Consider the following 17,041-nt stretch of genomic DNA (forward strand, 5'->3'; position numbering starts at 1 on the left):
TGAATTGTGTAACATGGCTATTCCTCACTAATCATTGGTAAGAGGAAAGTGGTTACCGTGACTTAGTCCTGCCATCTGGTCTGTGATGGGGGTAGCCTTCCCGAGGACAGGAACACACAACAGAGCTTTGACAGGCACGAGGAAAAAGGGGTCAGTATTATAACTGTCCAATATATGACAGCCTCAGCTTTGGAGACTTTCTAGTAACTTTCATTTGGTTATTTTTATATTAATATAAAAACTACCCCACAAAGTTGAGAGGATTAAATTCAATAATGTGTGTAAAGTATTTAATATAGTACCAGACACTAAGTAGGCCCTCAGTATTGGGCAGTTGGTGGATAGTAGTTATTGCTCATATTTCAAGTTGTAAGATGTGATCAGACTGAATCTGCACATACATGAACCTGGTTTTATATTTCAAGTACTTAATTTTACACATGATAATATGACTAGATTTGGTGAACTGTCTGAGTAATTTAGGGTATGTTCAATGTGCCTTCCCCTACCCCCCCCAATCGGCTTTATTGAAACATAATAGACAATCAGTTGTTTGTATTTACTTTGTATAATTCAGTGCTTGTTTTTTTCAATTATAGTTGGCATACAATAATATATTAGTTTCAGTTGTACAGCATAGCGATTAGAGATCTATTATATAACTTACAAAGTGATCAGCCCACTAAATCTAGCACTTCTCTTCCCCTTACATATTTATTACAATATTGTTAACTATTTTCCTTATGCTACACTTTATATCTCCATGTCTATTTTATAACTATCCATTTGTACTTCTTCATCCCTTTGCTCTTTTTCGCTGTTCCCCCAACCTCCCTCCCATCTCGTAGCCCTCAAAATATTCTCTATCTATGAGTTTATTTCCATTTTTGGTGTTTATTTTGTTCTTCAGATTCCACATTTACGTGAAATCATGTGATACTTGATTTATTCAGCACAATACTCTCTAAGTCCATCAAGGCAATATCTTTTTCCATCCCCTTCCTTTTTGTCTGTGTGTGTCTTTTAATCTGAAGTGAGTCTCTTGTAGGCAGCACATGCAGAGGTCTTGTTTTATTATCCATTTAGCTGCTCTGTCTTTTGGTTGGAGCACAATTCTTTTCCATTCGATGTACTTGTTGATAGGAATGTAGTTATTATTACCATTCTTTTTTCATGATTTTGATACATGTTTTTTATTCTTAAAGCAGTCCCTCCAACATTTCCTGTAATACTGACTTGGTGTTGATAAATTCTTTTAGCTTATTTTAGTCTGGGAAGCTCTTTATCTGTCCTTCGACTCTAAATGATAGCTTTTCTGGATAAAGTATTCTCGATTGTAGATCCTGGGTTTTCATCATGTTGAATATTTTGTGCCAAGCCCTTCTGTTTGCATAGTTTCTTTTGAGAAATCTGCTGCCAGTATTATGGGTGCTCCCTTCTAGGTAACTAACTGCTTTTCTCTTGCTGCTTTTAAGATTCTTTCTTTGTCTTTAACCTTTGGTATTTTAATTATAATGTGTCTTGGTTTGGGCCTGTTTGGGTTAATCTTTTTTGGGACTCTTGAGCTTCCTGGAGTTGTATGTCTATTTCCTTCAACAAGTTAGGGAAGTTTTCCATCATTATTTCTTCAAATAGCTTTTCATCATCTCTCTCTCCTCCTTCAAGTACCCCTATGACACGGATGTTTTTACATTTAATTTGTCCCATAGGCTCCTTAAATTATTATAGTCTTGTCTTCTTTTTTCTTGCCATTCTGATTGGGCGTCCTTGGCTTCTCTATCTTCTATATCAGTGGTTTGATCCTTTTCTTCATCTACTCCGTTGATTTTCTGTAATAAACTTTTCACCTAAGATGATGTATTCTTCATTTCTGACTGGTTCTCTTTTATAATTTACATTTCCATTTTTATATTTTTTACCTCTTTTTTAAAGTTCTCTCTGAGTTCATCTACACTTCCCCTAAGCTCAGTGAGCATCTTTATAACCAGTGTTTTGAACTCTGCATCTTTTAGATTGTTTGACTCCATTTTTCTTTGATCTCATACGGTTTCTGCTTCTTTGTCTTCTCATTTTGTTGCCTTTCTGTGTCTGTTTCTATGTCCTAAGCAAAGCTCCTAAGTCTCCCGATCTTATTAGCATAGCTTTGTGTAGTAGGTGTCCAGTGGCACAGTCCTGAGAGGGGTTCAGCTGCAGGCCAAGTTTAGCCCCACCCTGTGCCCCACCATGGCTACCTGTTAAGATTGAGCAAGCTATCCTCAGATGCTGTGCTTATCATTGCCTCAAGAGTCCACGCCAGAAACTGAGGCCAGCTGCCACCAGTGTAGGTCTTGGAGCTGCTCAGCAAGGAGCACCAAACTCACGGAGGATACAACTGGATGTGACATGGGTAGGGCTGCAAGTTGGGGGAGGTAGAGTTTCAGGGAATCTTCTGGACAGGGTGACCTCTGTTATCCAGTTCGGAGATGTCTCAGTAGTGATGGTGCTGTGTCCGCACACTGGAAGGACACAGAGGAACAATGGATACTGCCAGCACTTCTACTTAGGAGAAAGCCTTGCCTCTGGCCCTTGTTCCAACCACTCAGTGTCCCCTGTAAGTCCCTGGTGCCCCCATACCCTCCCTGCCACCAGCAGCCAACCAGATGCTGGTACTCAGAGCGAGTGAGTCCATTACCACGTAAGTCTGGTCGCAGTCACAGCCCTTTCTAAAGGAACATCTGCAGCTGCCGTAGCTGTCACATTCATCCGCTCTGGATGGGGCAGCCTCGCATCTTCACCTCCTCCTACCACTGCAAGTGATTTCTTATTTTTCTCCCTAGTTGTAGGGCTTCTGTTCATCTAGACCCCAGGCGACTCTGCTTGCTATTTGTTCTGTGTTTTTGTCTCAACTTTGATTTGGTTGCAAGAGGGGATTGAACAAAGCCTCTATCATCTACACCATTTTGCCCGGGCTCTCAGTGTGCTTTTAGCATTTATCCTTGTATTGGTCTGTGTCTTCATCATGTAATCAAAAGTAATTTTTTCTTTTTGCTGGGGCTGATTGACCCTTAGAAGAACTTGTATATGATAGTATGGTAATTCTATAAATATGGCAAGCTGGCCAAATTATGTTCACAATTTATTTTATTTAATGTTCTTGATGTAAGTTCTCATTTGAATACACGAAATGTTAGTTATATTTTAAAAATAGTTTGTCAAATACTTCACCCACTGTCTTAAAACCCATTCAGATCTTGGTTTATGAAGACTTAATATTATTTGAGGAAAGTGAGAACATTTAGACTGACAATATTGCATATCTTTGTAAAATGGCGGAAGAAGTAAATTGATGATGTTCTTGAGATAAAACATAATAGTCCAGAATTTTGTATGCTGTTGGACAGATTTCTGGGAAATGCTGCCTGAGTTTTAATTCTGTGTGTCATGAATCTGTGAAGAGTTCTTTAAACATAATCTGTGATGTATTTTTTTTTAAAAGATAGTAAATTTCAAACATTTCCAAAATAAAATGTTGCAGAAATCTTGAAGTTGTTAGTTAACTTGCCCTAGATGATCTTGTGTTTGCCCCTTCATATCTGTTTTCTGCTCTTGTTTACCCTGTTCTCTGCCACAGGAACCTGACCTGTCTGTATTGCATCCAGGGGGCTCCTTTGCCTTATGGCTGGTGGTTGGGTTAGTCAGTAGGAGATCAGAGGACTTAGGAGAGTGAGGCTGGGGTTTTAGTACCCTGGTTCCCTCCCTGTTGATTTCCCTGGGTAGCTAAATATAGTTCCTGGTGGATGGTATTTCTTATACATCTTGCTCCCTGGATTCTGGTGACTGACTGCTGCCTCCTCTTGTCTCTTCGGGCCCGAGTGCCCTAACAGCCCGTATTTTGCCTGTATTTTCTTGTATTTTGCCCATACCTTTGAAGCATAGTTTCTAAACCATCTTTGAATTACACCGTTTGATTTTACTATCTGTTTACTGCTGGTGTGTCAAGTGACACCTGTTCCCATTTTAAAGTTTGTCTTGGGTTTACAGTATATCATGATTGTTTATAGTTTCCTTGGGCCTAATTCCTTGGACCTTTAGCCTTAGCCTCCTACAATAGAATCCATTGAGTAGGCTGACTGTGTGCCTCTTGTTCATAAATGGCTTTTAATAAGATCTGGGCCTTGGTGTATATTCCTTTAAATTAGTGTTTTTGGAGGTATTAGACTAATACTCATTTTATCCTAAGGTCTCAGCCTGGTGGAAATTTCATTCTCCATTTTCGATATGGCCCACTGACCTCCTTCAGTAACGGGGCTTGTTTTTCCACATTGTGTGTTTTCTGGCCGAATTCCTATATGCTCTATGCTCTGACTGTTTTCACTTTTGACTTTTTCTTCTCTCCCCAGGCATGGTGTGTAATAATTTACTTCCTCATTGAGCTTCTTATCTTTGCAAGCAGCCCTAATCCAGAAAAGGGGTATTTCCTCAAGAGTAGTATTTGAGTTTGATGTGTACTGGCTCCTTTAGCCCCCTTAGTATCATTTAAGCAGCAGCCACCTATTGAGGAAACGCTAAATCTCATAAGGTCTTCAGGTTCTCTGGAGTTTTTGTTCTTTAAGGTTTTTCCGGGACATGGTGTGGTGGTGGTGGTGAGGATGTTGCTGAAAATAATGAATAACTCTAAAAAGGTGTTTACTGTGTGCTGAATACTGTTATAAGCCCTTTATAAACACAAACTCATTTAATCTTCACTAAATAGTATAAAGTAGATACTATGATCAGATATTAATTTCTACAGATGAAGGGAACCGTAGCATAGAGAGGTTAAATAATTTGGCAAGGCCATTCGTCTAGTAAGTTGTGGAGCCAGGTTTTGAACTCAGACTGTCTGGCTGTAGAGGAGAGGGATTCTGCTTGTTTAAATTGCTACTATAATCCTCAGTGCTTAGAACATTGCCTGGATACAGTAGTGTTCAATATTTATTTAACGAATGAATGAATAAGCCACTTTGCCGTACTACATGTGCATCCTGGAATAGAATTCTGAGTGTGGCCCTAATCTGTTACTTTCTTGGGCTGGAATATTTTTTGCTGACTAGAATTTCTATTTGGTTGCAGGCTTTTCTTTGGTGATAAGAGTGAAACAAGAGGTTGGGATGGGCTGACTGAGTTCCTGTGAGGAGGACTACCTCTGCCTCACATTGTCAACTCTGGTTCCCTAGTGTGCTAGAGATGGAAAACTTTGATGTTTATATTTCCCCACTGGGTATATAGAGCTTGTTGAGATGTTTTGTAAAACTATAATTCTTCTTACCTAGTCTCTGAACTTTGACTTTCACAGTTATTTTTCTGAAAACTTGAACAGACACATAGGTAATGTTTTATGTGTAAATAATCTGGACTGGTTGGATTTGACTATGGACCATTTCTTTAAATATAGTCATTTGAGTCCAAGAGAAGACATCCGATCAAATGTATGCATGGCTACAATTTTACAGTAAGAGGGAAATGAGAGGAAACTTTCATTTGAATTTCCAGCTCTTGGTAAGAGTGTTATAGATTGCTTAGAAGTTAGCTTCTGTTTCTTGGTCATTGCATGTGATGGTTAGTTCAAATTATATTGAAAGCAGTCATTTCCTCCTTATGTTTTCTGTTTGACTGTTCCTAAGTCTGCCTGAAACATAACTGGATGGATGAAGTTGAGGAATCATGAAGGCTAAAGTAGACCAAAGGCCTCTTAATTTCATAAGTAATTATTATATTGCTTAATAGCTCACCTTTTCCATTAATCTGTATTACTTATAAACACTATTTTGAAAAGAATACTTACGATTGATCATTATTCTTTATAGTAAATAGTGCTGCTTTATGATAGTGTCCATTTTCTTATCTGTACTTCATAAAATCTAGGTTTTTTTGTGCTGCGGCAAAAGCAGTTCTAAAGTGAGAGAGAACTCTTTAGCAGTTTGGACAAGTGATAATATTTAGCTGTTATTTTCATCATAGATTAAAATATGTTCCCCGATACTTGGTAAATAGGATTGTATCAGAGATACATTGTAGTGAGGGCAAGATATTTAGAAAATGCCACACAGAACAGGCACCAGCTACTTACTTAAGCATAATGGTTAACCCTAGCCCCATGTCAGCTTGAGTCTTGAGATGATCATCAGTTCTCTTAAGTCCATGGAGTCCTGTTTCTGAATACTTAATCTAATGTAGTCTTTGGCAAGACAGATGTTTATCATACCAGGCCATGCAGTGGTGGCTCTAGGAGAGTCGTGTTGAATAGTAATTTTGACACTATTAACTTCAGGTGACCACAAGTGTCTTTGGTAACCTTTACAAGAGGCTGTACTGATTCTAGGTTACAGATACTTAGGAAGAATGCCAAAGCTATTGCAAAGCATTTTATAAAACAGGACAATACAAGCCCTTAAGGCATATGATTCCCTAGAAGACTTAAAGTCCTTGAGGTTGTGGTGAAGGCAAGACATTTAGAAAATGCTACTCTGAACTTGTGCACCAGCTATTTAAGCATAATGGTTAGCCTCAGCGCTCTGTCATAGATGAGTCTTGAAATGATCACTGATTCTCTAAATCCATAGGGTCTCATTTCTGAATGTTTAGCCTAATATACTGTGCTGCAGGGCATTTGGAGTGCTGTGAGCTGTTATTTGCAAATTCAGTTTCTAAATGAGAAGAGAATTCTAGCAGGAGAAGAAAGCTGTCATATTATACGAAGTTTGAATAAAGATGCAAACCTAAAATATATAGTGAGATGAAGTGTCAGAAAAAGGCAGCCAGTTTGGTGTCTCTGATTTTTAATTAGGAATTCATCTAGAAAGATGAGCCATTAAATAGCTAAGTCAGACTTTGAATAATTGACTTCGGTCTTCTAAGTTTAGTCAGTTTTCTCTTACTTGTTTACACAGTTAAATTTGTACTCTAGGATTCAGTTGGTGACATTAACATTGAAATTCTACGATCACACATAAAATAGAGTTGGAACAGCTCTGGGGTCATTTAGAGTTATCACATATTTCTCTTCTGTGGTGATGATCCACATTTACTGAAGACATCTTTTTGATCCACATTTATTAAAGACTTATTATTTTTTTTACTTTTAGTATTTTCAATAACAGTGGGATACCAGATGTACACCCTACCCATCTTACTTGTTGTTGATATCACTTATTTGTCACTTAGCATATTCACTTGTTCTATCAAATAGATGCTAGTAGTGGAAACCATACCAGGAACCTCAAATCCTTTTTACTGTAGTTTATAATTATGGGATAGAAGAAATTGAAAAAAGATAGTTTCACTTATGACCACATGTATATAGAGTGTTACAAAGAAATACAGACCTTTTGGTTTACAGTCATGGAGCACATGAACCTTAGCTTTGCCTAATGACTCATGTCCTAAGGTAGTCTTTGGGGTAGGGGAAAGGTGGGGGACATGTTGTGTACTTGAGAGAATAGCCTGCCACATCCTTACCTTACTGGTCTGCATAGTTCGTGAACACCTGTGGTTTCCCATTCCAGATTTCACAGAATTATTCTAATGAATTTTTGTAATTTAATAAAAAAGACACCCTCATAATCTTACTCTGTTTAAATGTGCCTGAATGATTTTTCTATTTTGGTTGGAATAGGTACATATGTCTTTATATAGTCATAATAAAGGTGCTAGTCAGTTTTATGTTTTGCTTTTTATTCAGTGCTGTGCTAGGTACTTGACATGCATTATCCCATTTAATCCTCAAGACAATTATGAGAGGTATTGTTATTGATCCTACTTTACAGAAGGTGAAACTGACCATGGAGAGTTAAAATAGGATCACAATAGCGAGGAAAAAGTAGTACTGGAGATCGAAATTCAGGTCTGTGTGGTTTGGAAAATTTGATACTAAACCATACTGCCTCCTTAGCGATGAACTTTCAAGCCAGACTTAATGAAAATATTGTGTCTAATTAGTAGAAAGCCTTAACTTTTCAATATTTACCGACAAAATTTTATGTGAATTGATCCACGTAAAGACTGTTGCGATTTCTTGTTTTACTCTTTATAGGAATTGAAAGATGTGGGTCATCGTGATCAGATGGCTGCAGCCAGAGGAATCCTGCAGAAAAACGTTCCGATCCTCTATACTGCATCCCAGGCATGCCTACAGCACCCTGATGTTGCAGCCTATAAGGCCAACAGAGACCTGATATACAAGCAGCTACAACAGGCAGTCACAGGCATTTCCAATGCAGCCCAGGCCACTGCTTCAGACGATGCCTCCCAGCACCAGGGTGGAGGAGGAGGAGAATTGGCCTATGCGCTCAACAACTTTGATGTAAGTTAAGCTTGGTAAGAAACTTTAGGCTCTTGACCATCTCCCAAAGTTAACAGATTTCTGGGGAAATGTGATCAAGCTTTCTGATGAAAGCTCACTTTCTACTTAGATTTGCAATCCAAGTTTAAAGAACTTTTTTGAATCATTTGTCTACTTGACTTGGCTGAAAGCATTTATCCTTTCTTTCCTTTCTTAGTTTGAGTTAAACTTCTGAGTTCTTATGTAATTTGTGTTTCCTATGAGGTCATTCTTTATTGGGGATATATGAATTCAGTTCATTTCAACCAAGATTTTAACCTTCTAGCAGATATAAAAGCTATGAGATACAGAGGCAAAGTACACATAGACTCACAGTCTGGTGAGAGATATAGGCATTATAAGTGTCTACAACAGAAGTGCCATCATAGTTTTACTAGTGTAGATTTACTTCTCATGACTAAATTGTAATAGACAAAACTTAATCAAGTGGAAGCAAATTTGGAATTAAAATATTTTCTTAGCATAATGCCATTATAATTACCTTTTATAGATGATGCCTATACATCCTGTGTACATGCTGTCCTTCGCATCTATTCTAATCTTAATTTTGGGGGTTTTGTCTTAAAATTTTTTACCCACAATGCCTCATGGCTTCCAGTAGATGGCAGCAGTTTAAGAGTTTTTTTTTTTTTAGGGTTTTTTTTTTTAATCAACTAATTATTGGGTTAATTTTTAAATTTTTAATTATCATAAAGGAAAATTGCTTTCCAGGGCCAGCATCTTTTCACAAGTGGATATGCTTTGAAGTAAAGAATCAGTATAATGGAGTGCATTATAGTTTTTTCTTGCCTTTACCTTTTCTTTCCTTTGTCTCATCCCTTTACTTTGGCTTGGGTCACTGATCCTTGCCAATATGCATGGCTGATTTCAGACTTCTCATAAATCGTAAAAACAGTGCAATGTTAAGCCTGAAGAATGATATTAGAACTAAATTTTTACTTTTGAACCTTAAACATTACATGACTTTATAGCAGACTGTTAAGATGCATATTGCAATTTACTAGCACTGTTGTTCCCCCACCTCTCCCCTCTACAAATTTGGCAATATTAGATATTGGCCCTTTTCAAAGCAATAAGGGTTACATTTTGCTCAAAGTGAGTAATATTTATCAGAGGCTACTTAATTCATAAATGATGATGTTGGACTAAATGACCACAGGACAGTTGTAACTCTATGACTCTATTAAAATTCTGTGACCATTCTCATTCCTGATTCCTATTAGTCAGAGCACATTGTATATTCACTTTTGACCAGAGAAATCTTGCAAACTTAATCTGGTTAAAAAAAAAAAAAAGATGATCTAAAATGTAGGTTAGTAACAAACTCAAGGTACTGCATGCTAAATTTTGAAACTGAGGGTTCTTTTGGAAGGGAAACAAGAAATGTTTACTTATTAGAGAAAGGCAGGCTTTTTTAAAGAAAAACCTTGGCATTTCAGTTGAAATCAATAAAATAGTCCCCATAAAGAAAAATTAAAGGCACAGTACTTGCACAGACATTTACTAGTGTAAGGATAAATTGTATCAAGTGGAGAAGTTGATGACAGGCCAATAGCTGCTGTTCTGGGTGCAGCTGTACCTATAGCTTACTTTTGACTTGCCCTCACTTATCACTGGTAAAGCTGAATTTAAATGGAGTCAGAGAATTGAAGGGGAGACAGAAAAAGGATTTATTCTTATTGGAGCTGTTACATCATAGAGTGGCTTTGTTGGATATTGCTAATATCTCTTACAGAATACCTGGAGGTTTTTGAGCAATGAAAGTCTCAAATTTAAACATAACAGGATAAATTTGAGACTGAATTGTTCATAAAATTTGATGAGATATGTAAGGTGAGGAAAATAGATTGAAATTAATTATAAATGCATTTCTTTCTGAAACTTTGCGGCCAGAAATCAATGTTTTGTTTATTATTATTTTTTTGTGGTGAAACAGTTCTGCTAGTGTTATGTAGCAGTTTTATATTCCTAGAAAAAAAGAGTTAACTTTTATTTCCTCTATAATTCTCATTTGGTAACTCAACTTACTAATACTGTATAGTCTGTCCTTTAGATGTTCAGATTAAGTAGTTTGAACATGATTTTTATGTGACATATATGTGTTTGCATTTGGTGGTATACTTTAACCAGGCCCCATTCAGCTGGGTAGTCCTGCTTCTAGTGCCTCATTTGAGAAGTGATCCACCATGGGCCAACTTATATGGGTTGGCCCCGCATCTGCCAAAGAGTATATACAACTTTCAAGCATGATAATTTTTGTGTTAAAGCTTGATGTTTGTAATCAGTACTTTCCTCACCTCGAATAGTGGAAGCAACAGAGATTAGCACCTACTCGAATAGTGGAGGTAATAGAGATTAGCACTAACATTCAGTAATGCTTCCTCTGCAGAAACAAATCATTGTGGATCCCTTGAGCTTCAGTGAGGAGCGCTTTAGGCCTTCCCTGGAGGAGCGCCTGGAAAGCATCATTAGTGGTGCTGCCCTGATGGCTGACTCATCCTGCACTCGTGATGACCGGCGTGAGAGAATCGTGGCAGAGTGTAATGCTGTCCGCCAGGCCCTGCAGGACCTGCTCTCGGAGTACATGGGCAATGTGAGTATCAGAACTTTTCTTTGAAGAGGAGTTTTTCATAACAGATGTTGTATCTGAGATGTATTAACTATAAATGTCAAATATGTTGTTGGCCCCTTGACTCTTTTGGGTGGGGCAAAATTTTCAAGGAATAGATACTTTCTATGGGCCCCTTTCCACCCCAACTTTTTATTTCAAAAAATTTTAAACTTATAAAAATAGTACAGTGAGCACCCATTTACCCTTTATCTAGATTTACTGAGTAACATTTAGATACCAGTGCACGTTTACATGTATAAATGTATGCCATGTGTGTTTGTACACATACATACACATCTTTTTTTTCCTATGAAATATTTGATAGTAAGTTGCAGACATTGTGTCACTTCACTTCTAAATATTTCAGCCTGCATCTCCTAAGGATAATGACCTTCAATACACCTAAAATTTTGTTATCATATCTAGGTGGCCATTTAATTTTGAGCAAAACTGAATGCTGAAAATGATATGTAATTGGTGGAAGTTTTTCCATGTACCACATAGAATGTTGTAAGAGCAGATAATTACCAAGTAGACATGTATTAGGCAGACTGAACAATGTTTTTGAATTTTTAGGGTTTTTGTTTAAAAACCAGTGCTGTGAAATTTGATACCTGACTTTTTTTTGGCCATAGAAAATACTGTACTTCTTGACTTTTTTCCCCTCTCTTATCATTGCCTTCTTTTTTCCTTCCCTAATTTTTCCTCTTTCATTCCAGTTATTTAATGCTAATTTAAGGTTACTATAATTTAGTCCTTGTATCCAATATTTGCCTGTGGAAAAGAAGGAATAATAATGAGATAAAAATTATATAAAGTCGTTTTAAAGGGAAGAGGGACAATACAAATTAGTTCTCACTTTTGATTTTTCCCTATTTAATACTTTTGAGGAAAAGATCTTGGTACTTTCTCATTGGTTCTTTTCCCATACATCTTTGTTTACTTATATGCCTGTATAAGTGAACAGATTAATAGTGAGTCATGACGGAATTCCTAGGGTGAAGATGAATGCTTCCCTGTGTTTATCTTGTTTCTACTATATTGTGAAATTAGTGAAGCATATTGAATTTTCTTAAGCCATTGCCATGTTTTGATTGTATGCAGTCTACCTCAGAAAAATGAGATTAGAGGCTTAGTTAAACCAAATGGAAAAATTGGTTGATAAGTCACAGTGAAAATGTAGGAGATATTTAAAAACCATATCTAAACCTGAAGAGCAGAAAATAGAAAAAATGAATAATTTGAAGACTGGGTCACAATGTTGAAGTTTTATACAGAGAAACAAAGGACTTGCGCTATGCATGTGGATCAGTTATCTGCTGTCACGTGTAGTGCTGAAGTGGTGCAAAGGTGTCCCAAAGGTGGGAAAGACTATGTGGTGAGTCTGTTCTCATTGTTCCATACTAGAGCTTCCTAACCAGTCTACAAGATATCCCTTGAGTCTTGGGATTGGTTAGATTTCAGGCTAGTCATAACCTGATTCTTGCTGAAATATCAGACAAATAGTACTTTCCGTTTGTGCCATAAATATAAAGTGGGAAACAGTCATTTATACGGAAGATATGGAGAAGACCGTAACAGCACTCTTACATAACATTTTATTATGTAAGTGAAAACTAAAACAATGATTGATGTTTGGCTGAAATTTAACGATTATAGTGGGAGTTTTAAAAGAAACTGTCTTGAGGTTCAGAAATACATTTTAAAAGATAGTGTCTGGGCATGTTTCTCCTAAAGAAAAAATATTTAGTTTGCTATATCAACTTAGTAACAGTGAGCAGGCTAGGACCTGTCAAAAAGTGATGGAGTTGAGGATAAAGGGGGAGGACAGTGAAGCATACTTGAAAGGTTAGAGCAGCGAAATGGTCTACAAGAAGCAAAAGCAACTGGGGATGTATTTTTGCTTATTTATGAAACATTAGAATCATTTAGAACCTCTGATAACAATTAGAAGAACTTGACAGTGTCTGCCTGTCACTCAGTTCATATTATATATCACTTGCAAAGTAGTATGCTGGGCACTATGTAAAAGGATTGAGGCACTGATTCTTTCCTTCTGAAACAGGTTTTCTCCAGGGCATTTATTGAGAATGTTATTGTAGGTACTACTAAAATTGCAAGGAGGATGAGATTATTTCTAGCTGGGAAACCTGAGAGGACTTTATGGAGCATTTATTTCATATTCTTTAAGGTCAATAAAGGCAAGAATCTTTAGGATGATTTTTAAAAGATGGTTCACATTAAGTTTTGATTATTTCTCTTATGTAGAGAATTGAGACAATCTGGATTAACTAAAACTCATTCACGGCATAGAACTTTGTAGACAGTAGTAAAGTCCAGATGGGCTCACATGTTTTTATTTTTTCATTTCCTAGATTCTCTCAGTAATGTCATTTTTATAGCTATATACTCTCAGATATTTTCCATATCATTTGAGTCTTCCTTCCTCATCCTGTGTTGCCACTTAATCAAGTATTACATTGTTTTTTACTCTAAGGCAATGATTCTTAACTTGATGCACATTAGAATCCCTGGGAAACTCTCCCAAATCCTGATGTTTAGGTATACCCCAGTTAAGTCAATTACTGGATTGAGGTCCAGGTGTCAGTATTTTTAAAAGTTTCCAAGTGATTCCAACGTGCAGTTAAGGTAGAGGAACTGCTCTGATGATCTGTTGCATTTGTCGTTTTCTGTCTCCACTGCCTTTGCCTTATTCCAGGCTCTATTCACTTTTTCCATTTTCTAATTTATTACGCCTGCTCAAGCCAGTCCAAGCTCATGCCTTCAGTAGGACATTGTTCATTATGTTTTTGAAATTCCCTTCTCACCTGTTTAAGCCTAATCTTTCTTCAAGGTCCATGTTTTTTTCCTCCCATCTCTTTGCAGAAGGCCATTTCAAACTGCACTTTTCTATATTATTTCTACATTATTTCTTTGCTTGAAGTTTTGCAACTAATTGTTTACTTTCTTGAATTGTTGCTTAACACTGTTTCCTTTAACCATGTAATTTATGCAACTAAGTTTTAAGTGTGTAAAAGATGGGAACTGTTTTAAAAATATTCTTTTAGAGTCTAGTATAATGCTAGAAGACATACTTAGTGCTTTGCTTAATGAACTCATGCTGACCTGGGAGATGAATAACATGAATAATTTTGGATATTCATAGTTCTAAGGATTCATTAGTGAAAAACTCTAAAGATTCTTGCCCATATTGACCTTACAATTCTAGAAGGTTATGGGAGAGGAGGCCATCATGGGTGATTTACCTCTACTTCCTGTAGCTCTTTCAGTATACATGAATTTGTACAAAATTAAACCAAGTACTCTGAAATAAGCAGTGAGTGAAAGTGATATTTTAGATTAGAGTGGAGTTAAATTTAATTGATCAGATGAGGGTCAAATTCCCTTTTAAAGGTTCTAAGGGCCAGGAGTCCAGCAGCCTTATATCTCCTGCTTGTATTGTGACTTGAAGAGTTGGAAGGTAGTCTTGGCTCTATTGCTAACTTACTTTAGGATGCTCTAAGAGATATTGATGTTAAAAGTAATGCATTTGTTCCCTACTTAACATGGAAATGCCTCAGATACATGACAGTAGAGGTTTAACCATTCAGTTGATCTTTGTAGCTGCACAAATGACTTTCAGGTTTCCTTGAAATGAAATGCGGTTATTGTGGTTAAGTTTAATTTGTTCCTGCCCTGTCAGCCTAGGGTTACTCTGCCAATTCTAGAGAAAGTAAAACAGCTTGGATGGGTGTCGTAATCTGAAAAGGTTTAAAGGTAAATGGATTGACATTAAAAGGAAATGTAATTGAATTTGAAAAAAAAGTTATTGCCACTTTGTCTATATTTTGATAATTGAAAGTCATACATGTACATTAAATTACTAAATCACTGTAACTGTTAACATTTAGGGATATGTATGTCCAGTTCTTTTCCCCTTTCTTTTATATAGCGTTTTTTAATTTTAAAATAGTTTTTGACTGTTTTAATGTTCTCTGTATATAAACAAAATATTTATATAACGGGTTCAAACTATTAGGCTAATGGATTAAAACAAACTAATGGGTTAAAATTTTTGTTCCTTAAACATGTAGCTGACGTTGGAGCCCACTTATGGGTTATAATGTTCTCCGAAGTTATTTCAGTGCCACTGAAAAACCTCCTCCTGAAGAGCGCTGTACTTTATACAGCCGAATTCTTTAACACTCTTCATTCTGCTGAGGGATATGCTGATCCTTAATAATGCTTTCTTCTTTTGTTTTTCCAGTGGTAGAATTTATTGGGACCAAACTTATTTACCTCTATTACCACATTCACCTCCAACCCCTGACCCTTCAAAAATCAAATAACTGTCCCCCCCAACCCCCCCGCAAAAAAACCCAAACTGAAAACATTTAACACTGTATCTGAAACAGAGGACCCTCAATCTTTGAAATGAATTCCGTTTAGTTTTGGCCTGAGCAGTCTTGCCCAGCAGTTGGGTTTATGTTGACTGACTAGAGTTAGGGCTTGTAATGGGTAAGAAGCAGCACACACCTTGGGCTTGAGTAGCTCTAGCTTGTATCATCCTGTGTGGTAGCCAGTAACTGTATGTGGCTATCGAGTGCTTGAAATGCGACTAGTCCAAATGAAGATGTACTGTAAGAATAAACTATGCATCAGACTTCAAAGACTTAGTATATGAAAAGGATATAAAATGTCAGTGATACCTTATTGATAATATTTTGGATATACCAAGTTAAATAAAATCTATACTTACACTTAATTTTACCTTTTAAAAAAATTTGGGGCTACTAGAAAATTTAAAATTTTATATATATTTTCAATTTATATATATATAGTTTATTTCTGGCTTGCATCATATTTCTCTTGGATAGTTCTGACTATTGAGTAACCAACCAGCTAAGGTGAGTAGGTAAGAGTTTAGCATCAGCTTCTTCTTTGAATGTCCAGAATGGCACAGTAATCCATACATATAGCTTATATTTTCTATACCTAAAACTGTAGTTCTAGGCAGAATAAAATTGGAACAGCTTAGGACCCGGCGAGGATGATGGTGCGTAAGGATAAATTTTATCTTTGCTCTTGCCCCCAAACATTGGATGCAGTGTCTGAAGGATCTTAAAAGAGGAATGTAATAACTGGACATTTTTTGTATTGTACAGGGCATGTATTTGAGGGGTTTCATTACGTTAATATATCAGGTATAAAATTTTATTTGATTTGGATAATAGTTTGACGTAGAATGTATGAAGAGGATGCAGTTAATGTTCACTTTCAAAGATATATTGTTATTATAATGAAGGGAAGCACTTAATTTAGATGCTAATCTCAGTTTTGTAAATGCTTTCCTGGAATCACTTTAGGATAGCCAGAGTTTCCCAGCCTTGGAAGGGCTCCACTGAGAGCTTGTTACTGCATTATTTTCTAGCTGCATTTTCTTATTTTCAAAACTAGAATAGATTAATATTTTTCTAATTATGGGAATTCTGTGTTCATTATGTATCTCACCTGTAATTCTACCACCTATTTTTAGTGTATAGCATTACAGACTATGCTGGGTGTATATGTGTATACACACATCTTTTCTTACTGTTTCTCCTTTTTCTTTTTTTTTTAACAAATATTATCTGTAGTATTACACTGCTTACCATATGCCAGCTGTTGTGATAAGACATACATTATTAACTATTTTACTCCCATAACCACCTTAATCCAGTTATTTGCTTAAAAATACATATACATATGGCTGACATTTGAACTCAGATTCCTCTGACCTGAAGGTCTGAGCTCTTACTACTTTTATCATTGAACATCCTTTCAAGTCAGCATATACAATTTTATATCATAAACTTTAACGGTCAGTTGTTTTCTACTGTATAACTTTTATAAATAACTGTTCTGAAATTAAATATTCCACACTAAGTAAGATAGACCTCTGTCTGTTATAGATGCTTGAAGTGAGCAGGACGGGAAAGCTTTTTAGTGTATCCTCTCATGCTAGACTCTCTGCAGTTAACTTGCACATCATGGATGTTTCAGTTGGCTCTGTCATGTGCAGCTACAGTAGC

General features: G+C 36.6%; 1 protein-coding gene across 4 annotated transcripts in view; it reads left to right on the forward strand.

Moving 5' to 3' along the window:
• CTNNA1 (catenin alpha 1) overlaps positions 1-17,041 on the forward strand; it is a 150,681-nt gene that overhangs the window by 49,055 nt on the left and 84,585 nt on the right. For all 4 annotated transcript variants that reach the window (XM_039836216.1, XM_039836214.1, XM_039836217.1 and 1 more), the window contains exons 6-7: positions 8,051-8,320; positions 10,749-10,952. In XM_039836216.1, the coding sequence (XP_039692150.1) occupies positions 8,051-8,320; positions 10,749-10,952 (474 nt within the window). The remainder of the gene's footprint in view (positions 1-8,050; positions 8,321-10,748; positions 10,953-17,041) is intronic.

Source organism: Pteropus medius, unplaced genomic scaffold (genome assembly GCF_902729225.1).
Source record: "Pteropus medius unplaced genomic scaffold, Ma_sr-lr_union100, whole genome shotgun sequence".
NCBI classification, from domain to species: domain Eukaryota; kingdom Metazoa; phylum Chordata; class Mammalia; order Chiroptera; family Pteropodidae; genus Pteropus; species Pteropus medius.